This window comes from Bos indicus x Bos taurus, chromosome 10 (assembly GCF_003369695.1).
Source record: "Bos indicus x Bos taurus breed Angus x Brahman F1 hybrid chromosome 10, Bos_hybrid_MaternalHap_v2.0, whole genome shotgun sequence".
NCBI classification, from domain to species: domain Eukaryota; kingdom Metazoa; phylum Chordata; class Mammalia; order Artiodactyla; family Bovidae; genus Bos; species Bos indicus x Bos taurus.
The window spans coordinates 47,904,266-47,929,378 of NC_040085.1; the positions used below are offsets into that span (position 1 = coordinate 47,904,266).

Below are 25,113 nucleotides of genomic sequence, written 5' to 3' on the forward strand. Positions count from 1 at the left end.
AAACCTTAATCCACTGGCAACTTTTATCAATAGTTGTGATAAAAGTTTTTTATCACTTTATTTTAAGTCTGACCTTTGCCACAAAGGTGAGCTTTAATATTTAATAGACTTTTATCCCTTAAACATTTTTTCAATTTTATCTCATAATTTTTTAGGTCTAAAAGCAGTTAACTGGGAGGAGCTAAGATGGTGGAGGAGTAGGACAGGGAGAACACTTTCTCCCCAACAAATTCATCAAAAGAGCATTTAAACATCGAGTAAATTCCACAAAACAACTTCTGAATGCCAGCAGAGGACATCAGGCACCCAGAAAAGCAATCCAAGTCTTCGAAAGGAGGTAGGAAAAAATATAAAAGACAAAAAAAGAGACAAAAGAGGGAAGGACAGAGTTCCGTCCTGGGAAAGGAGTCTTAAAAAGAGAGAAGTTTCCGAATACCAGGTAACCTTCTCACTGCCGAATCTGTGCCGAGCCTTGGAAGCACAGAGGGCAACATAACAGGGAGGAAAAATAAATAAACAGTTAAAACCTGCAGATTGCAAGCCCTATGGTAACTCCCCCAGCGGAGAAGCAGCGCAGACGCCTGCACACGCCACTAGCAAGTGGGGGCTGGGCAGGGAGGCGCGGCGCGGGCTGCATCGCTTAGAGTAAGGATCTGGCCTGAATACCCCGAGGGCTATCTGAGCGAAATAATTTGGGCTAGCAAACCAGACTGTGGGATATCTACCACGCGAAAAGCCACCCCTAACCTAAGACACCGCCAGGCCCGCGCACGGAACAAAGGACTGAACAGAGATAGCCAGCTGCAGACCATCCCCCTCCACTGACAGGCAGCCAGAGCCGGAAGGGGGCAATCGCAGCCCCAGAGAGACATTATCTATAAAACTGTAAGCAGGCTTTTTTGCTAACTAAAACTTCCTGGGGGTCTGGACGGTCAACATCCATCTGAGAAGGTGCACCGGTTGTACACCTAGATAACCAAGCGGCAGGGAGGCGATAAGTCGCAGCAATCGCGCTCGCCAAACACCTCATCACCTGAGCTGCTCGGACCTGGGAAGGGCACAAAACGCAGGCCCAACCGAGTCTGGGCCTCTGAGGACTACCCGAGTGCCTGAACCTGAGCAGCTTGGACCTGGGAGGTGCAGGCAGCCCAGGGCCGGCCTCGGATGGTTCCTGGTGGAGCAACCTAGAGCCTGAGCAGTGTGGGCAGGGAGGCTACACGCGCCATGAGTAGGGCAGACCCAGTGTGGCTGAGGGCACTGCAAGCACACACCAGTGTTATTTGTTTGCAGCATCCCTCCCTCCCCACAGCGCGACTGAACAAGTGAGCCTAAACAAGTGAGCCTAAAAAAAAAAAAAAGTGTCCACCACCGTCCCCTTTGTGTCAGGGCAGAAACCAGACACTGAAGAGACCAGCAAACAGAAGAAGCTATAACAGAGGGAACCACCTTGGAAGCTACAGGCAATAGATTAAACCCTGTGGTTAGTACCGACTACATAGGAAGGGGCCTACAGATCTTGAGAAATCTAAGTCGGACCAAGGAACTAGCCGAAAATGAACTGACCCCACAATACTCACAACAAAACCAGAGAAAGTCCTAGATATATTTTTACTATTTTTATGATCATTCTTTCTTTTTTTTTTTAATTAAAAAAAATTTTTAAGTCCTCTATTATTCCTTTAATTTTCACTTTTATGACCTATTACTTAGCAAAAAAAAAAAAGACCCCTTTTTAAAGCAAACTTCATATATATATTTTTTTATAATTTTTGTGACCTTGTTTTTTTTGTGTTTTTTTTTTTCTTCTTTTCTTTAACACTGTATTTTTGAAATTCCAATCTCTACTCTAGATTTTTAATTTTAGCTTTTTGGTATTTGTTATCAATTTTGTACCTATATTTTTTTTTATAATTTTTGTGACTATTTTTTTTCCCTCTCTCTTTCTCTTCTTCTTTTATGTAACATTGTATATCTGAAATTCTAAACTCTACTCTAGATTTTCAATTTATCCTTTTTGGTATTTGTTATCAATTTTGTACCTATATTTTCTTTATAATTTTTGCAACTTTGTTTGTTTGTTTTTCTCTCTTTTTCTTCTTCTTTTTTTTAACATTGAATTTTTGAAATTCCAAACTCTACTCTAGATGTTTAACTTTTGCTTTTCGGTATTTGTTATCAATTTTGTACCTATATTTTCTTTATAATTTTTGCGACTTTGTTTTTGTTTTTGTTTCTCTCTTTCTTTTCCTTCTTCTTTTCTTTAACACTGTATTTTTGAAATTCCACACTCTACTCTAGATTTTTAATTTTTGCTTTTATGTATTTGTTATCAATTTTGTACCTTTAAGAACCCAATCTTCAGTACCCATTTTTCACTAGGGAGCAAGATTAGTGGCTTGACTGCTCTCTCTCCCTTTGAACTCTCCTTTTTCTCCACCGGGTCGCCTGAGTCTCCTCCCTAACCCCTCTCTACTCCACTCAACTCTGTGAATTTCTGTGTGTTCCAGATGGTGGAGAACACTTAGGGAACTGATTACTGTCTGGATCTGTCTCTCTCCTTTTCATTTCCCCCTTTTATCCTCCTGGCCATCTCTGTCTCCTTCCCCCTTCTTCTCTTCTCTGTATAACTCCATGAACATCTCTGAGTGGTCCAGTTGTGGAGTGCACATAAGGAAGTGATTACTGGCTAGCCCACTCTCTCCTCTACTGATTCCACCTCATCTCATTCAGGTCACCTCTAACTCCCTCCTCCCTCTTCTCTTCTCCATGTAACGCTGTGAACCTCTCTGGGTGACCCTCATGGTGGAGAAACTTTTCATCTTTAACGTAGATGTTTTATCAGTGGTGCTGTATAGAAGGAGAAGTTTTGAAACCACTGTAAAAATAAGACCGATAACTAGAAGCAGGAGGCTTAAGTCCAAACCCTGACTCCAGGAAACTCCTGACTCCAAGGATCATTAATTGACAGGAGCTCATCAAACGCCTCCATACATACACTGAAACCAAGCACCACACACGGGCCAACAAGTTCCAGGGCAAGACATACCAAGCAAATTCTCCAGCAACAAAGGAGCACAGCCCTGAGCTTCAAGATACAGGCTGCCCAAAGTCACCCCAAAACCATAGACATTTCATAACTCATTACTGGATACTTCATTGCACTCCAGAGAGAAGAAATCCAGCTCCACCCACCAGAATGCCAACACAAGCTTCCCTAACCAAGAAACCTTGACAAGCCACCTGTACAAACCCACACACAGCGAGAAAAAGCCACAATAAAGAGAATCCACAAACTGCCAGAATACAGAAAGGACACCCCAAAATCAGCAATTTAAACAAGATGAAGAGACAGAGGAATACTCAGCAGATAAAGGAACAGGATAAATGCCCACCAAACCAAACAAAAGAGGAAGAGATAGGGAATCTACCTGATAAAGAATTCCGAATAATGATAGTGAAATTGATCCAAAATCTTGAAATCAAAATGGAATCACAGATAAATAGCCTGGAGACAAGGATTGAGAAGATGCAAGAAAGGTTTAACAAGGACCAAGAAGAAATAAAAAAGAGTCAATATATAATGAATAATGCAATAAATGAAATTAAAAACACTCTGGAGGCAACAAATAGTAGAATAACAGAGGCAGAAGATAGGATTAGTGAATTAGAAGACAGAATGGTAGAAATAAATGAATCAGAGAGGAAAAAAGAAAAACTAATTAAAAGAAATGAGGACAATCTCAGAGACCTCCAGGACAATATTAAATGCTACAACATTCGAATCATAGGGGTCCCAGAAGAAGAAGACAAAAAGAAAGACCATGAGAAAATATCTGAGGAGATAATAGTTGAAAACGTCCCTAAGATGGGGAAGGAAATTATCACTCAAGTCCAAGAAACCTAGAGAGTCCCAAACAGGATAAACCCAAGGCGAAACACCCCAAGACACATATTAATCAAATTAACAAAGATCAAACACAAAGAACAAATATTAAAAGCAGCAAGGGAAAAACAACAAATAACACATAAGGATATTCCCATAAGGATAACAGCTGATCTTTCAATAGAAACTCTTCAAGCCAGGAGGGAATGGCAAGACACACTTAAAGTGATGAAAGAAAATAACCTACAGCCCAGATTACTGTACCCAGCAAGGATCTCATTCAAATATGAGGGAGAAATCAAAAGCTTTACAGACAAGCAAAAGCTGAGAGAATTCAGCACCACCAAACCAGCTCTCCAACAAATACTAAAGGATATTCTCTAGACAGGAAACACAAAAACGGTGTATAAATTCAAACCCAAAACAATAAACTAAATGGCAATGGGATCATACTTATCAATAATTACCTTAAATGTAAATGGGTTGAATGTCCCAACCAAAAGACAAAGACTGGCTGAATGGATACAAAAACAAGACCCCTACATATGTTGTCTACAAGAGACCCACCTCAAAACAGGGGACACATACAGACTGAAAGTGAAGGGCTGGAAAAAGATTTTCCATGCAAATAGGGACCAAAAGAAAGCAGGAGTAGCAATACTCATATCAGATAAAATGGACTTTAAAACAAAGGCTGTGAAAAGAAACAAAGACAGTCACTACATAATGATCAAAGGATCAATCCAAGAAGAAGATATAACAATTATAAATATATATGCACCCAACACGGGAGCACCGAAATATGTAAGACAGATGCTAACAAGTATGAAAGGAGAAATTAACAATAACACAATAATAGTGGGAGACTTTAATACCCCACTCACACCTATGGATAGATCAACTAAACAGAAAATTAACAAGGAAACACAAACTTTAAACGATACAATAGACCAGTTAGACCTAATTGATATCTATAGGACATTTCATCCCAAAACAATGAACTTCACCTTTTTCTCAAGCGCACATGGAACCTTCTCCAGGACAGATCACATCCTGGGCCATAAATCTAGCCTTGGTAAATTCAAAAAAATTGAAATCATTCCAAGCATCTTTTCTGACCACAATGCAGTAAGATTAGATCTCAATCACAGGAGAAAAACGATGAAAAATTCCAACATATGGAGGCTGAACAACACCCTGCTGAATAACCAACAAATCACAGAAGAAATCAAAAAAGAAATCAAAATTTGCATATAAATGAACGAAAATGAAAACACAATAACCCAAAACCTGTGGGACACTATAAATGCAGTGCTAAGGGGAAAGTTCATAGCAATACAGGCATACCTCAAGAAACAAGAAAAAAGTCAAATAAATAACCTAACTCTACACCTAAAGCAACTAGAAAAGGAAGAAATGAAGAACCCCAGCGTTAGTAGAAGGAAAGAAATCTTAAAAATTAAGGCAGAAATAAATGCAAAAGAAACAAAAGAGAGGAGGAGGAGCCAAGATGGCGGAGGAGTAGGACGGGGAGGACACTTTCTCCCCCACAAATTCATCAAAAGAGCATTTAAACGTCGAGTAAATTCCCCAAAACAACTTCTGAACGCCGGCAGAGGACATCAGGCACCCAGAAAAGCAATCCAACTCTTCGAAAGGAGCGCGACTGAACAAAGAGAAGAAATACAGCTCCACCCATTAGAACACCGACACAAGCTTCCCTAACCAGGAAACCTTGACAAGCCACCTGTACAAACCCACACACAGCGAGGAAAAGCCACAATAAAGAGAACTCCACAAACTGCCAGAATACAGAAAGGACACCCCAAACTCAGCAATTTAAACAAGATGAAGAGACAGAGGAATAGCCAGCAGATAAAGGAACAGGATAAATGCCCACCAAACCAAACAAAAGAGGAAGAGATAGGGAATCTACCTGATAAAGAATTCCGAATAATGATAGTGAAATTGATCCAAAATCTTGAAATTAAAATGGAATCACAGATAAATAGCTTGGAGACAAGGATTGAGGAGATGCAAGAAAGGTTTAACAAGGACCTAGAAGAAATAAAAAAGAGTCAATATATAATGAATAATGCAATAAATGAAATTAAAAACACTCTGGAGGCAACAAATAGTAGAATAACAGAGGCAGAAGATAGGATTAGTGAATTAGAAGATAGAATGGTAGAAATAAATGAATCAGAGAGAATAAAAGAAAAACGAATTAAAAGAAATGAGGACAATCTCAGAGACCTCCAGGACAATATTAAACGCTACAACATTCGAATCATAGGGGTTCCAGAAGAAGACGACAAAAAGAAAGACCATGAGAAAATACATGAGGAGATAATAGTTGAAAACGTCCCTAAGATGGGGAAGGAAATAATCACCCAAGTCCAAGAAACCTAGAGAGTCCCAAACAGGATAAACCCAAGGCGAAACACCCCAAGACACATATTAATCAAATTAACAAAGATCAAACACAAAGAACAAATATTAAAAGCAGCAAGGGAAAAACAACAAATAACACATAAGGATATTCCCATAAGGATAACAGCTGATCTTTCAATAGAAACTCTTCAAGCCAGGAGGGAATGGCAAGACATACTTAAAATGATGAAAGAAAATAACCTACAGCCCAGATTATTGTATCCAGCAAGGATTTCATTCAAGTATGAAGGAGAAATCAAAAGCTTCTCAGACAAGCAAAAGCTGAGAGAATTCTGCACCACCAAACCAGCTCTCCAACAAATACTAAAGGATATTCTCTAGACAGGAAACACAAAAACGGTGTATAAATTTGAACCCCAAACAATAAAGTAAATGGCAACGGGATCATACTTAATCAGTTAATTACCTTAAACGTAAATGGGTTGAATGCCCCAACCAAAAGACAAAGACTGGCTGAATGGATACAAAAACAAGACCCCTACATATGTTGTCTACAGGAGACCCACCTCAAAACAGGGGACACATACAGACTGAAAGTGAAGGGCTGGAAAAAGATTTTCCAGCAAATAGGGACCAAAAGAAAGCAGGAGTAGCAATACTCATATCAGATAAAATGGACTTTAAAACAAAGGCTGTGAAAAGAGACAAAGAAGGTCACTACATAATGATCAAAGGATCAATCCAAGAAGAAGATATAACAATTATAAATATATATGCACCCAACACGGGAGCACCGCAGTATGTAAGACAAATGCTAACAAGTATGAAAGGAGAAATTAACAATAACACAATAATAGTGGGAGACTTTAATACCCCACTCACACCTATGGATAGATCAACTAAACAGAAAATTAACAAGGAAACACAAACTTTAAACGATACAATAGACCAGTTAGACCTAATTGATATCTATAGGACATTTCATCCCAAAACAATGAACTTCACCTTTTTCTCAAGCACACATGGAACCTTCTCCAGGATAGATCACATCCTGGGCCATAAAGCTAGCCTTGGTAAATTCAAAAAAATAGAAATCATTCCAAGCATCTTTTCTGACCACAATGCAGTAAGATTAGATCTCAATTACAGGAGAAAAACTATTAAAAATTCCAACATATGGAGGCTGAACAACACCCTGCTGAATAACCAACAAATCACAGAAGAAATCAAAAAAGAAATCAAAATTTGCATAGAAACGAATGAAAATGAAAACACAACAACCCAAAACCTGTGGGACACAGTAAAAGCAGTCCTAAGGGGAAAGTTCAAAGCAATACAGGCACACCTCAAGAAACAAGAAAAAAGTCAAATAAATAACCTAACTCTACACGTAAAGCAACTAGAAAAGGAAGAAATGAAGAACCCCAGCGTTAGTAGAAGGAAAGAAATCTTAAAAATTAGGGCAGAAATAAATGCAAAAGAAACAAAAGAGACCATAGCAAAAATCAACAAAGCCAAAAGCTGGTTCTTTGAAAGGATAAATAAAATTGATAAACCATTAGCCAGACTCATCAAGAAACAAAGGGAGAAAAATCAAATCAATAAAATTAGAAACGAAAATGGAGAGATCACAACAGACAACACAGAAATACAAAGGATCATAAGAGACTATTATCAACAATTATATGCCAATAAAATGGACAACGAGGAAGAAATGGACAAATTCTTAGAAAAGTACAACTTTCCAAAACTCGACCAGGAAGAAATAGAAAACCTTAATAGACCCATCACAAGCACGGAAATTGAAACTGTAATCAAAAATCTTCCAGCAAACAAAAGCCCAGGTCCAGACGGCTTCACAGCTGAATTCTACCAAAAATTTAGAGAAGAGCTAACATCTATCCTGCTCAAACTCTTCCAGAAAATTGCAGAGGAAGGTAAACTTCCAAACTCATTCTATGAGGCCACCATCACCCTAATACCAAAACCTGACGAAGATCCCACAAAAAAAGAAAACTACAGGCCAATATCACTGAAGAACATAGATGCAAAAATCCTCAACAAAATTCTAGCAATCAGAATCCAACAACATATTAAAAAGATCATACACCATGACCAAGTGGGCTTTATCCCAGGGATGCAAGGATTCTTCAATATCCGCAAATCAATCAATGTAATACACCACATTAACAAATTGAAAAACAAAAACCATATGATTATCTCAATAGATGCAGAGAAAGCCTTTGACAAAATTCAACACCCATTTATGATAAAAACTCTCCAGAAAGCAGGAATAGAAGGAACGTACCTCAACATAATAAAAGTTCTATATGACAAACCCACAGCAAACATTATCCTCAATGGTGAAAAATTGAAAGCATTTCCTCTAAAGTCAGGAAGAAGACAAGGGTGCCCACTTTCACCATTACTATTCAACATAGTTTTGGAAGTTTTGGCCACAGCAATCAGAGCAGAAAAAGAAATAAAAGGAATCCAAATTGGAAAAAAAGAAGTAAAACTCTCACTGTTTGCAGATGACATGATCCTCTACATAGAAAACCCTAAAGACTCCGCCAGAAAATTACTAGAATTAATCAATGATTATAGTAAAGTTGCAGGATATAAAACCAACACATAGAAATCCCTTGCATTCCTATACACTAATAATGAGAAAACAGAAAGAGAAATTAAGGAAACAATTCCATTCACCATTGCAATGAAAAGAATAAAATACTTAGGAATATATCTACCTAAAGAAACTACAGACCTATATATAGAAAACTATAAAACACTGGTGAAAGAAATCAAAGAGGACACTAATAGATGGAGAAATATACCATGTTCATGGATTGGAAGAATCAATATAGTGAAAATGAGTATACTACCCAAAGCAATTTATAGATTCAATGCAATCCCTAACAAGCTACCAATGGTATTCTTCACAGAGCTAGAACAAATAATTTCACAATTTGTATGGAAATACAAAAAACCTCGAATAGCCAAAGCTATCTTGAGAAAGAAAAATGGAACTGGAGGAATCAACCTACCTGACTTCAGGCTCTACTACAAAGCCACAGTTATCAAGACGGTATGGTACTGGCACAAAGACAGAAATATAGATCAACGGAACAAAACAGAAAGCCCAGAGATAAAGCCACGCACATATGGACACCTTATCTTTGACAAAGGAGGCAAGAATATACAATGGATTAAAGACAATCTCTTTAACAAGTGGTGCTGGGAAATCTGGTCAACCACTTGTAAAAGAATGAAACTAGAACACTTTCTAACACCATACACAAAAATAAACTCAAAATGGATTAAAGATCTCAACGTAAGACCAGAAACTATAAAAATCCTAGAGGAGAACATAGGCAAAACACTCTCTGGCATACATCACAGCAGGATCCTCTATGACCCACCTCCCAGAATACTGGAAATAAAAGCTAAAATAAACAAATGGGACCTAATTAAACTTAAAAGCTTCTGCACATCAAAGGAAACTATTAGCAAGGTGAAAAGACAGCCTTCAGAATGGGAGAAAATAATAGCAAATGAAGCAACGGACAAACAACTAATCTCAAAAATATACAAGCAACTCCTACAGCTCAACTCCAGAAAAATAAATGACCCAATCAAAAAATGGGCCAAAGATCTAAATAGACATTTCTCCAAAGAAGACATACAGATGGCTAACAAACACATGAAAAGATGCTCAACATCACTCATTATCAGAGAAATGCAAATCAAAACCACTATGAGATACCATTTCACACCAGTCAGAATGGCTGCGATCCAAAAGTCTACAAATAATAAATGCTGGAGAGGGTGTGGAGAAAAGGGAACCCTCTTACACTGTTGGTGGGAATGCAAACTAGTAAGGCCACTATGGAGAACAGTGTGGAGATTCCTTAAAACACTGGAAATAGAACTGCCTTATGATCCAGCAATCCCACTGCTGGGCATACACATTGAGGAAACCAGAAGGGAAAGAGACACGTGTACCCCAATGTTCATCGCAGCACTGTTTATAATAGCCAGGACATGGAAACAACCTAGATGTCCATCAGCAGATGAATGGATAAGAAAGCTGTGGTACATATACACAATGGAGTATTACTCAGCCATTAAAAAGAATACATTTGAATCAGTTCTAATGAGGTGGATGAAACTGGAGCCTATTATACAGAGTGAAGTAAGCCAGAAAGAAAAACACCAATACAGTATACTAACGCATATATATGGAATTTAGAAAGATGGTAACGATAACCCTGTATATGAGACAGCAAAACAGACACTGATGTATAGAACAGGCTTATGGACTCTGTGGGAGAGGGAGAGGGTGAGAAGATTTGGGAGAATGGCATTGAAACATGTGAAATGTCATGTATGAAACGAGATGCCAGTCCAGGTTCAATGCACGATGCTGGATGCTTGGGGCTGGTGCACTGGGACGACCCAGAGGGATGGTATGGGGAGGGAGGAGGGAGGAGGGTTCAGGATGGGGAACACATGTATAATTTTTTTTTAATTAAAATTGAATAAAAAAAAAAAAAAAGAAACAAAAGAGACCATAGCAAAAATCAACAAAGCCAAAAGCTGGTTCTTTGAAAGGATAAATAAAATGGACAAACCATTAGCCAGACTCATCAAGAAACAAAGGGAGAAAAATCAAATCAATAAAATTAGAAATGAAAATGGAGAGATCACAACAGACAACACAGAAATACAAAGGATCATAAGAGACTACTATCAACAATTATATGCCAATAAAATGGACAACGAGGAAGAAATGGACAAATTCTTAGAAAAGTACAACTTTCCAAAACTCGACCAGGAAGAAATAGAAAACCTTAATAGACCCATCACAAGCACGGAAATTGAAACTGTAATCAAAAATCTTCCAGCAAACAAAAGCCCAGGTCCAGACGGCTTCACAGCTGAATTCTACCAAAAATTTAGAGAAGAGCTAACATCTATCCTGCTCAAACTCTTCCAGAAAATTGCAGAGGAAGGTAAACTTCCAAACTCATTCTATGAGGCCACCATCACCCTAATACCAAAACCTGACGAAGATCCCACAAAAAAAGAAAACTACAGGCCAATATCACTGAAGAACATAGATGCAAAAATCCTCAACAAAATTCTAGCAATCAGAATCCAACAACATATTAAAAAGATCATACACCATGACCAAGTGGGCTTTATCCCAGGGATGCAAGGATTCTTCAATATCCGCAAATCAATCAATGTAATACACCACATTAACAAATTGAAAAACAAAAACCATATGATTATCTCAATAGATGCAGAGAAAGCCTTTGACAAAATTCAACACCCATTTATGATAAAAACTCTCCAGAAAGCAGGAATAGAAGGAACGTACCTCAACATAATAAAAGTTCTATATGACAAACCCACAGCAAACATTATCCTCAATGGTGAAAAATTGAAAGCATTTCCTCTAAAGTCAGGAAGAAGACAAGGGTGCCCACTTTCACCATTACTATTCAACATAGTTTTGGAAGTTTTGGCCACAGCAATCAGAGCAGAAAAAGAAATAAAAGGAATCCAAATTGGAAAAAAAGAAGTAAAACTCTCACTGTTTGCAGATGACATGATCCTCTACATAGAAAACCCTAAAGACTCCACCAGAAAATTACTAGAACTAATCAATGATTATAGTAAAGTTGCAGGATATAAAATCAACACACAGAAATCCCTTGCATTCCTATACACTAATAATGAGAGAACAGAAAGAGAAATTAAGGAAACAATTCCATTCACCATTGCAACGGAAAGAATAAAATACTTAGGAATATATCTACCTAAAGAAACTAAAGACCTATATATAGAAAACTATAAAACACTGGTGAAAGAAATCAAAGAGGACACTAATAGATGGAGAAATATACCATGTTCATGGATTGGAAGAATCAGTATAGTGAAAATGAGTATACTACCCAAAGCAATTTATAGATTCAATGCAATCCCTAACAAGCTACCAATGGTATTCTTCACAGAGCTAGAACAAATAATTTCACAATTTGTATGGAAATACAAAAAAACCTCGAATAGCCAAAGCTATCTTGAGAAAGAAGAATGGAACTGGAGGAATCAACCTGCCTGACTTCAGGCTCTACTACAAAGCCACAGTCATCAAGACACTATGGTACTGGCACAAAGACAGAAATATAGATCAACGCAACAAAATAGAAAGCCCAGAGATAAAGCCACGCACATATGGACACCTTATCTTTGACAAAGGAGGCAAGAATATACAATGGAGTAAAGACAATCTCTTTAACAAGTGGTGCTGGGAAAACTGGTCAACCACTTGTAAAAGAATGAAACTAGAGCACTTTCTAACACCATACACAAAAATAAACTCAAAATGGATTAAAGATCTAAACGTAAGACCAGAAACTATAAAACTCCTGAGGAGAACATAGGCAAAACACTCTCTTGACATACATCACAGCAGGATCCTTTATGACCCACCTCCCAGAATACTGGAAATAAAAGCTAAAATAAACAAATGGGACCTAATTAAACTTAAAAGCTTCTGCACAATAAAGGAAACTATTAGTAAGGTGAAAAGACAGCCTTCAGAATGGGAGAAAATAATAGCAAATGAAGCGACAGACAAACAACTAATCTCAAAAATATACAAGCAACTCCTACAGCTCAACTCCAGAAAAATAAATGACCCAATCAAAAAATGGGCCAAAGAACTAAATAGACATTTCTCCAAAGAAGACATACAGATGGCTAACAAACACATGAAAAGATGCTCAACATCACTCATTATCAGAGAAATGCAAATCAAAACCACTATGAGGTACCATTTCACGCCAGTCAGAATGGCTGGGATCCAAAAGTCTACAAGCAATAAATGCTGGAGAGGGTGTGGAGAAAAGGGAACCCTCTTACACTGTTGGTGGGAATGCAAACTAGTAAGGCCACTATGGAGAACAGTGTGGAGATTCCTTAAAAAACTGGAAATAAACCTGCCTTATGATCCAGCAATCCCACTGCTGGGCATACATACTGAGGAAACCAGAATTGAAAGAGACACGTGTACCCCAATGCTCATCGCAGCACTGTTTATAATAGTCAGGACGTGGAAGCAACCTAGATGTCCATCAGCAGATGAATGGATAAGAAAGCTGTGGTACATATACACAATGGAGTATTACTCAGCCATTAAAAAGAATACATTTGAATCAGTTCCAATGAGGTGGATGAAACTGGAGCCTATTATACAGAGTGAAGTAAGCCAGAAAGAAAAACACCAATACAGTATACTAATGCATATATATGGAATTTAGAAAGATGGTAACAATACCCCTGTATACGACACAGCAAAAGAGACATTGATGTATAGAACAGTCTTTTGGACTCTGTGGGAGAGGGAGAGGGTGTGATGATTTGGGAGAATGGCATTGAAATACGTATAATATCATATATGGAATGAGTCGCCAGTCCAGGTTTGATGCACGATACTGGATCCTTGGGGCTGGTGCACTGGGACGACCCAGAGGGATGGTATGGGGAAGGAGGAGGGAGGAGGGTTCAGGATGGGGAACACATGTATACCTGTGGCAGATTCATTTTGATATTTGGCAAAACCAATACAATATTGTAAATTTTAAAAATAAAATTAAAAAAAAAAAAGAAGTTAACCCTCTAAAGTTAAGAGTAATCAAGACAGTGTAGTGCTGGCATAAGAAGTGATACACAGATCAATGGAACAGAACTGAGAGTCCAAAAATAAAACCATTTTGTAGGTCTCCAGTCAGGTGATTTTGACAAAGATGCCAAGACCATTCAACAGAGGAAATAGAATCAAAGGTGACTCTTATCTCACACCATGTAAAAAACACTAACCATATAAAAAACAATAACCCAAAATGGATCAGAGATCTAAATGTAAGAGCCAGAATGATACAATTTTCTTAGAAGAAAAGATAGTAGATCTTAATGACCTTGGATTTAGCAATAGATTCTTTGATATAACTCCTAAAGCACAAGGAGCAAAAGAAAAATAAAAGACCAGACCTCATCAAAATTAGAAGCAGGTGACTTTTTGAACATTACAAGGCCTGTAATTCCTAGAATTTCCATATTCCCTTTCACTTCTACTTACAAAACAGCCAATTCTTTCCTAAACTTATCTTTCTCATAATACAGTGCCAATATAGCTAATAACAAGAGCATATACTATAATACTCTGTTTTCTAACCTCTTCCTTAAGAACACTGGTTCATCAGACATTCATTCAACCTTGCAATTTATAAAAAGTGACAAGTTTTACTAAATTCACTGCCACTATTTAACAGCACTCTTATCTTTACAGCCTCCAAAATCAAGTGTCTTTGCTGGTACCGCCTAACCACTAAGTGAAAACCACACTTTTAGAATATTTGTTGTACAGCACCTGACTCAATAACAACTGCTTTACTAGTTAAGGTAGGCTATGATATTAACCCCAAAATCTCAGTGGCTTACCATACTCAAAGTAGTAGAGAGGGAAAGAGGGCCCTTTTTTCCAATGTTCCATGGCTGACACCCAGTTTATTCATAAATATTTTTTTTGTTCCCTAATTTTTTTAGACATATCATATGAAATCTTTGGGGGGGGGAGATCTAATATATTTTTGTATCTATTAATTTATTTACTTTTACTTAATTTCACATGCAATTTTAAAAGAAAAAAGGTACAGTTCATGAAGACAGGTTTAGAAGTCTTATCAACTGTAGTCTGGATCTCAGTGAAATCCATCCATCTGTGGGTCCTAGATAAGCTTAAACTTCTTTAAGCTGCAGTTTTCTCATTTATTTTATTTGTTTTGCAGTTTCCTCATTTTTAAGAGGAGGACAGTAACACTGATTTCAAAATAACACTTTGAGAACTAAATGAAATAAAGTAGGTAAAAGGTTTACATTGTGTCTGACTGCTATAAGCCCCCAATTATTAGTATTTTTATAACTTACATTATTCTTCAAATTATAGATTTCCAATACTTACATACAAAAAGATATTATAAACAGATCCACATACACTATCCAGTAAAAATGGTGTTATCCCAGATTTCAAGCTATTATACAAAGCTACAGTAATCGAACAGTATGGTATTTGCATAAAAACAGACGCATAGGTCAATGGAACAGACTACAGAGCCCAGAAATGAACTTGTTCAATCAATTTATGACAAAGGAGCCAAGGGTATACAATGGGAAAATAGTAGTTTCTTCAATAAACAGTGTCAGGAAAAATGGACAGTCACATATAAAAAAATGAAAATAGACCACTATCTTGTACCATACACAAAAAATAAACTCAAATGGATTAAACATTTGAATGGAAAACCTAAAACCACAAAACTCCTAGAAGAAAAACATAGGTGGTTAGCTCCTCGAGACTTGTCTTAGTGGTTTTTTTTTGGATTTGACACCAAATGCAAAGGCAACAAAAACAAAAATACACCCATGGGACTTCATCAAACTGAAAAGCTTTTGCACAGCAAAATTTTTAAAAAAAATCAACAAAATGAAAGGTAATTTACTAAATAGGAGAAAATATTTTCAAATCATATATCTGGCAAATGGTTACTATCAAAAAATACTTTTTAAAATCTCATTAAACTCAAATAAAATAATCCAACAAACTGATTTAAAAATGGGCAAAAGATGTGAATAGACAGTTTCTAAAGAAGACATATAGACTGCCACAGATGCATGCAAAGATACTCAATATCACTAACCAACAGGGAAATATAAATCAAAACTTCAATGAGATATTATATCTGTAAGAACAGCTATTATCAAGAAGATAAGATAACAAATGCTGGCAAGGCTGTGGAGAAAAGGGAAACCTTGTACACTGTTGTCAGAAACATAATTTGGTACACTCACTTTGGAAAACAGTATAAAAGTTTCTCAAAAATTAAACATAGAACTATCATATGACCCAGAAATCTCACTTCTAGGTATTTATGCAAAGAAAATAAAAACACTATATATATATTTTTTTTCTTTTTTACATATATACACCTCCATGTTCACTGCAACAGTATTTACAATAGCCTAAACATGGAAACAACCTAAATGTCCATCAAGGGATGAACAAGCAAAGAAAATGTGCATGTTCTCTAATATTATATATATGCATATACTAAACTATAATATATATATATACATATATATAAATATTATTTGGCCATAAAAGAGAATGAAATCTTGCAATCTGTGACATGAATGGACTCGAAGGCAGTACACTAAGTGAAATAAGTCAGAGAAAAACAACTACAAACTGATCTCATATGTAGAATCTAAAAGCAAGCAAACAAAAGATGGTTGCTAGAGGCTGGCTGGTTGGGAGTAGGTGAAATGGGTGAAAAGAGTCAAAGGGCACAAACTACCAATTATAAAATAAGTAAGTCACAGGACATAATGTTCGGCATGGAGACTACACTTAATAATACTTTACTGCATACTTGAATGCTGCTAAAAATAAAAGGTAGATCTTAAAGGTTCTCATCACAGAAGAATGGTTCAGGATGGCTGTGCAGAAGGACATGCATTCGTCTCCTCCTGCAAGAGCACCAAAATTGTAGCTAGCTGTTCAGCAATCACCGACAGGAGCATGCTGCTGCTGCTGCTGCTGCTAAGTCACTTCAGTCGTGTCCGACTCTGTGTGACCCCACAGATGGCAGCCCACTAGGCTCCTCTGTCCCTGGGATTCTCCAGGCAAGAATACTGGAGTGGGTTGCTATTTCCTTCTCCAATGCATGAAAGTGGAAAGTGAAAGTGAAGTTGCTCAGTCGTGCCCAACTCTTAGCGACCCCATGGACTGCATGCTGGAACCCACCAAAAAAAAGATACCCTATGTCCAAAGACAAAGAAGAAGCCACAGTGAGATAGAAGGAGGGGTGCAATCACAATAAAACCAAATCCTATACCCGCTGGGTAGGTGACCCATAGACTTGAGAACAATAATACCAAAGAAGTTCTCACACTGATGTCAAGGTTCTGAACCCCACATTAGGCTTCCCAGCCTGGGGATCTGACAAAGGGACTGGGAATCCCCAGAAAATCTGCTGTGAGGGCCAGAGGGGTTTTGATTATGTGACTTCAGGAGGACTGGGAGAAACAGAGATTCCAGTCTTGGAGGGCACAAATAAAATTTTACATGCACAAAGACCCAGAGGAGAGGAGCAGTGACCCCACAGGAGACTGAACCCAAACCACCTGCTAGTAGTGTTGGAGGGCCTCCTATGGGGGTGTGGGTTGGCAGTGGCTCATCACAGGACGGGGGTGGTGGAAGATGCCCCTTGGCATAAACCCTCTTGGAGTTCACCATTAACCCAACCATAGAGCCCATAGACCCCAGGGCTGGGTCAGGCCAAACAACTACCAGGGAGGGATGCAACCCCACCCACCAGTAGATAACTGTACTAAAGCTTTACCTGAGCAAGGCCCAGCCCACCACAGCAAGACCCAGTTTTTCCCATCGCCAGTCCCTCCCATCAAGAAGCTTACACAAGTCTCTTAGACTCATCCATCAGAGGGCAGACAGAAGCAAGAGGAAGCATTGTCTTACAGCAGCAAAACAAAAACCATATTACAGAAAGTTAATCATGACAAACGGAGAAGGCAATGGCAAGCCACTCCAGTACTCTTGCCTAGAAAACCCCATGGATGGAGGAGCCTGGTGGGCTGCAGTCCATAGGGTCGCTACAAGTCAGACACGACTGAGTGACTTCACTTTCACTTTTCACTTTCACACAATGGAGAAGGCAATGGCAACCCACTCCAGTGTTCTTGCCTGGAGAATCCCAGGGATGGCAGAGCCTGGTGGGCTGCTGTCTATGGGGTTGTACAGAGCCCGACACGACTGAAGCAACTTAGCAGCAGCAGTAATCATGACAAAAAAGCGGAAAGTTACCTCCCAGATGAAGGGACAAGATAAACCCCCCTCCCCCAAAATTAAATGAAGTAGAGATAGGCAACTTCCAGAAAAAGAACTCAGAATAATAGTGAAGATGATCCAGGATCTAAGGAAAAGGATGGAGGCAAAGATTGAGAAGATGCAAGAAATGTTTACCAAAGATCTAGAAGAACTAAAGAACAAACAGAGATGAATAATACACTAGAAGGAATCCATAGTAGAGTAATTGAGGCAGAAGAACAGATAAATGACCTGGAGGACAGAATGGTGGAAATCACTGCCACAAAACAGAATATAGAAAAAAGAATAAGAAATGAAGACAGCCTAAGAGACCTCTGGGACAACATTAAATGCAACAACATTCGCATTACAGGAGAATGTTGGGTCCCAGAAGGAGAAGAGAGAGCGAAAGGACATGGGAAAATAATTGAAGAGACAGTAGCTCAAAACTTGCCTTAATAAGGGAAAGGAAATAGTCAACCAAGTCCAGGAAGCACAGTGAATCCCAGGCAGGACAAACCCAAGGAGGAACACACTGAGACACATAGTAATCAAACTGACAAAAATTAAAGACAAAGATAAAATATTAAAAGCAACAACAGAAAAACAACAAATGACAAGGAAACTCCCTTCAGGCTATCAGCTGATTTCTCAATAGAAACTCTGCAAGCCAGAAGGGAAGGGATGGTATGTTTCAAGTGATGAAAGGGAAGAACCTACAACAAAGAATACTCTGCCCAGCAAGACCCTTCTTCAGATTTGAAGGAGAAATCAAAAGCTTTCCAGACAAGCACAAGTGAAAAGAATTCAGCACCATCAAACCAGCTTTACAATAGATGCTAACGGAACTTCTCTAGGCAGGAAACACAAGAGAAGGAAAACACCTACAGAAAATAAACCCAAAACAATTAAGAAAACAGTAACAGGATCATACATATCAATCATTACCTTAAATGTAAGTGGATTAAATGCACCAACCAAAAGACACAGACTGGCTCGGTGGATGAAAACATGTGCATGTATGCACTTCCACTTACCACATCAGTCTGCTTAACAAACACTCAAACACCCAAGTTGTATGTGATTATTTTATACTGTTAAGTTAATCATATTTCCATTATGGCTTGGAATTATAATTATCTTTTATTTTTTGTCTGGCCATTGATTGTGAAAATTGATAAACATATTTTACCACTGTGATTATGTAACTATTACTCATTTACTACCATTGTATCATGATTGGTCAACAGACAAATAATAGAACTCTGTATCACCAAAACTAGGATCTAACAGAAAAACCTGTAATCACTATAAAATCCAGATGCATTTCAGAATTATCTTGAAACTTTTTGGGGAAAAAAAAAAATGCTCAGGTATTGCTTTTTTTCTCCAGAGCTCCAGATATGTTTCTATGAGTAGTCATGTTTAAAAACAACTGGACTATCTGATTATCTTTTACTTTTATCTAGTTTGTTTCACTTTTTCTATTTCATATTCAGTGCTCCCATTTCATTTAGTTTATGTTTTCCAATCTCTCCATCTCTTCTTTTTTTTTTTTTGATGTTTTTTCTCATGCTATCAAGTGTAGTAAAAAAGCTTTTGTGTATATATATATATATAAATATGTATAATATATATATTTTGGAAAACTTATGAATTTTTGCCTAACTAAAAATACTATGACATTTTGATTCCACTTGTTTAACTCAGTTGAATAGAATGCCAGATTTCTAATTAAAAAACAGATATGCAACAAGCAACAAAGGTTTACTGTATAGCATAGAGAACTACAGTCAATATCCTGTGATAACCTGTGATGGACAATAATTTCAAAAACAATATGTGTATTTGTATAACTGAATCGTCTTGCTGTGTACTTGAAACATTGTAAATCAATTATACTTCAATAAAATATATATTTTTTTAAAAAAAGGTTATCACAAGGAAAAAAGATTCTGTAATTATATATGGTAATAGATATTAAGTAGACTCATTGTGGTGATCATTTCACAATACATACAAATACTGAATCATGCTGTATACCTAAAACCAATATAACACTGTATGTCAATTATACCTCAATTTAAAAAATCTTAAAGCATTTACCCAGTAAAAACACACTTTTAAGGTGTTTGAGAATATAAGTCACTTACCTAAAGCTGTAATCATCTTTGTCCTCATATGATTTAATTTGTGCTGAAACGGACTTAGATCGGACTTCTTGCTGATCTCTCTAAATAAAACAAAGGTAAGTCATGAAGAAAAAAAAACCTCACAAAACTAGGATATATTCAAGTGCCTTTCTGATCATTAATCATTTCAAAATTGTTCACAATTTCTATAAAATCAAAGCACAGAATTCTAAAAGCTATGGTATCAAAATAAGGTCTGTAACAATGTAGTTTCACCTTTCATTCATTCTTGGTTAGCAAAGTCACTCTAAGGGAAAATTCTAAGAATGTTAATGCCTCTAAATGATCTTAGCTGACTTCTTCCCAACTATATTAGGGCTTCCATCTTGTGTAACATGCAAAAGAAGTAAGGTTCACAAGAAATGAAAACATAAATCCATTTAATGGATAGAAAAATTTGTCTCAAATCAGACAAACTTCAATGTTACTATGACCACACAGAACTTAAAGTACTAAAAATGAAGCAATAAGAGTGAAAGCTTTTGAAGATGATGTATCAGTATGAAAGTAAGAAAACAAAAATTCAATATGGCAAGAGTTATATCCATCAGAGGACTAATGGATTTAATCAGAATACATAATGAATCCCTCATTCTACTATAATGTGGGGTTTCTTTGTTCAAACTATTTTCCAGCTCTTCAGAACAGACACAAACAAAAGATGTAATAAAGTATTTATTTTTAAATAAAATATTTAATTACAAATGCAACTAACAAATCTTTAACCATTATCTCCATCTGTTACCTGAAATGTTATGTTCCTATACTAACAAATAATGATAGTTCTGTCTAAGGCATTAAAATATTACCCATTCTTCAGTGACCCCATCAACTCTAAAGTGAGATGGGGATGGGGTTTAAATGAAAGAGAATTATAACTAATTAAAACAAAAAATGAAACAAGTTTGAAAGCAGCTCTAAGGAGTACTATTATAGCCTATCAATTAGGATATTTATTCCTCTAAGGAATACTACTATATCCTATCATTAATAATGGGAATGCTGATGCTTACAGAGGGGCATTTAAAGAAGGAATAACCAATTTGGTAGTCAGAATGGGGCAAATATCCTTATATTGTCTAGTAATATAGCCTCACCACATTTTCCTGACTATAAATCTGATTATGGACTAGCCCTAAGAATTTGAGTTACATCTAACTGCAGAGTTTAAGAAACAGATTACCATCTGAGCATTAGTGATAATCGTTATCCTTTATTCAACTTCTGTCCAGAAACCATATCCTTACTGAACTACTAGTACTAATTCAATATAGCTACTCACAAAACATTAATCTTAAAATACTAGGAAATATTATTAAATATTAATGTAGCTATTAATTAGATGATTGGAATATCAAAATGGAAAACACTTTTTCAGTAGCTTTTAGAAAATGTGTGCTTCTCAAAAAACATATATATGCATATATACACATACCTATGCACATATTGATTTTCAATTTATAATAATTCACTGAACTGAAAATTTATGCTTTGGGCACTTTTTTGTATGTATGTTATACATCAAATTAAAAAGCTAAAAAATTAACACTGACGTGGAAATACTAATAATTGTACATTTACTTACTATTACTTCCTCAGCTTGTCGAACCAGATCAGCTGTTTTTGCCTCTAATTCTGCATTTAAACGTCTAAAAGCAGAAAATAATTTAATAGCTGTGATATGCTGAAGACTGTAACACAAAGCTAAAGAAACTGAATTTCAATAACTACACTTCAGTTAAGTCAACAAATACCAAAACATACACATGACATTTTTACTTAAGAATTAACATAACTACTAGATTATTTCCAAATCCCTATGATTCCTTCTTCTTCGTGGTGGAAATTCAAGTGGTGTAAATATTAGCCTCTCCATATACTAGTACAAATATTTCATTACAAGTGCAACTAATATTGCCCTTACTTTAAGTAGAATGATTTATTTGGAAAGAATAAACTGGGTGAGATCACCTCAGTTTCACTCTTCATGTTCTTGGGATTCTGAGGGGGCTCACTCGTTATATACTTCAGTATAAGCTTCATCAGAAATACAGGCAATTCCTTTGATCTACACCTGCCATTTCTCTTTCTTCCATCTATTTGCAATCTAGCAAAGAACAGGAATACTATTTGGTCCCATTAAGACTGTAAGAGTACCAATGCCATTGAAGGAAACTGTTTTGAAAGGAAAAATTGCCCATAATCCTACCACCATTATCAGATGATTTTTAGTATTCCCTTCTAATTATCATCTGTAAGCACATACACAATATTGTACTGTTCCCCCATAACAACATAGATGGAATATATTTACCTGTATATAAGTTTTAAAATTAATGCCTTCAGATCAGATCAGATCAGTCGCTCAGTCGTGTCCGACTCTTTGCGACCCCATGAATCGCAGCATGCCAGGCCTCCCTGTCCATCACCAACTCCCGGAGTTCACTGAGACTCACGTCCATCGAGTCAGTGATGCCATCCAGCCATCTCATCCTCTGTCGTCCCCTTCTGCCCCCAATCCCTCCCAGCATCAGAGCCTTAAATGGCTACAAAATATGCTGAAGAGTTGAATTTAACATAGTGTACTAAACTGTTCCTCTTGTTAGTTCAAGTTCCCTTCTCTGTTTTAAAGGTTAACACTATAATAAACATCTTCAAAAGCATATAACTTCTCAGTTCTATTCATAGGTCACATTTCTAGATGATGTAGGCTCTTCTGAAGTTTTATGAAGAAAATATGCAAAACAATTTTTAAAATGAGATGTCTTGTGTTTTTTAGATATGTAATTCAGAGGTAACGCACACCAGTGACAACCCCCAGAAAGAAAAAAGCAGTATCATATCCCTTCTTAAAACAGTCTGATGTTTCAAGAAGTATTTTTATACCCTAGGATGAGTTAATCAAAAGAAATAATATCTAATGCAGTCTTAAAGTTGTATTCAAGATGCCTTTACCTTATTTTCCACATTTCCCTAACAAGAACCATGATAAGTTTCTGGTCAACATAGTAGACTGAGGTAACTCAAAAGACTACTCTTCTGCTCCAAAACCCATAGAAATCCTGGATAAACTGTAATAAAGGAAATGTTGCTAAACTTAAACTCAGGCAAAGAAAACACCCTGGCACTAAAAATACAGCAGTAACTCAAAGTTAGAGCAGTAAACAGGAACAGAAGCCAAAACAGCTTAACAGCTAGAAACCAATGCACTTGAGGGAATCATAAAGGGCTACACCTGTGAACCACAGACTACAAAACCACCACCCACAACCTTAGGTGAACGGAAATGAAACCAAAGCCATGTGTGGAAAAGATTCTCCTATGAGTAATTAGAGCACACAGAAGTGTATTCCAAGTTCGTCTTACCCAGATGGTATAGGGACACTAGGCCAAAACTTTAATATAGAAAGTTGGCTTAGAACCAGTGAAAACTGATAAGCTAATAAACTGAAATGCAAAACCACTCTTAGGAATATTTAGTCATCTAGAACAAATGCAACTCTCTCAGAAAGCAAACTCTAATACTAAAGATGCCTTCACAAAGATAATAAATTGCATTAAGAAATAAGTTTCCAGGATGGACAATCAACAGATACAAACAGAATCTGCACCAAAAGACCTGGAGATAATAAAACAACCTAAGAAAGAATTTTAAGTAACATTTTTCAATAAGAAAGAAAAAAAAAAGAATAGAAACCATTAGGCAAGAACCAAGCACTGTAAACATATATTCAAAAAAACACTGAATTTGGAAAACAACCCAACAGAAATTACATAATGAAAATATAGTCAATGTAAATAAAACTCAAATGCAATGGATAAATTGAACAATAGAATGAAGAGGGAATGGATGAATTAGAAGACAGATATGAGAAAATTACCAACAAAAAGGTACAGAGAAACAAAAAGATAAAAATGCAAGACAGAGTTTAACATCTATTCAAGATAGACAATAAGACAAAGATAGATTATAGCAACCTAATAGACACTGCAGAAGAAAATCCCAGAAAGGGAGGAAATGCCAAAATTTAAAGAGATATGCTGAGTATAATCTAAGGAAGTGTGACACATCCAGCTCTGTTCTTTCTCTGGATTGTCCTAGCTATTAGGGCTCTTTTGTGTACCCATACAAATTTTAAAGTTATTTGTTCTAGTTTTGTTAAAAAAAAAAAAAATCCCATTGGTATTTTGATAGGACTGCAATGAATCCATAGACTGGTTTCAGTACTATGGTCATTTTAACAATATTAATTCTACTAATTTATGAATACAATGTATCTTTCACCCTCTTCATGTTGTCTTTCTTTCATCAGTGTCTTATAGTTTTCTCAGTACAGATCTTTTACCCCCTTAGATTTATTCCTAAGTATTTTATTATTTTGATGCAATCATAAATGGGATTCTTTCCTTAATTTCTGTTTCTAATAGATTGCTTTTAGTGTACAGTGGTGGTTGGTGGTTTAGTTGCTAAGTCATGTCTGACTCTGGTGACCACATGAGCCGTGCCCACCAGGTTCCTCTATCCATGGGATTTCCCAGGCAAGGATACTACTGTGGGTTGCCATTTCCTTCTCCAGGGAATCCTCTTGACCGAGGGATCAAACCTGGGTCTCCTGTATTGCAGGCAGTCTCTTGCATTGCAAGCGGATTCTTTTACCAACTGAGCCACCAGGGAAATGAGTATTAATTTT

At 36.9% G+C, this 25,113-nt stretch overlaps 1 protein-coding gene across 3 annotated transcripts in view; it reads right to left on the minus strand.

Annotated features, from left to right (window-relative positions):
- TEX9 (testis expressed 9) overlaps positions 1-25,113 on the minus strand; it is a 237,724-nt gene that overhangs the window by 73,844 nt on the left and 138,767 nt on the right. For all 3 annotated transcript variants that reach the window (XM_027553931.1, XM_027553930.1, XM_027553932.1), the window contains 2 exons: positions 22,008-22,071; positions 20,384-20,463 (listed from right to left, as the gene is read on the minus strand). In XM_027553931.1, the coding sequence (XP_027409732.1) occupies positions 20,384-20,463; positions 22,008-22,071 (144 nt within the window). The remainder of the gene's footprint in view (positions 1-20,383; positions 20,464-22,007; positions 22,072-25,113) is intronic.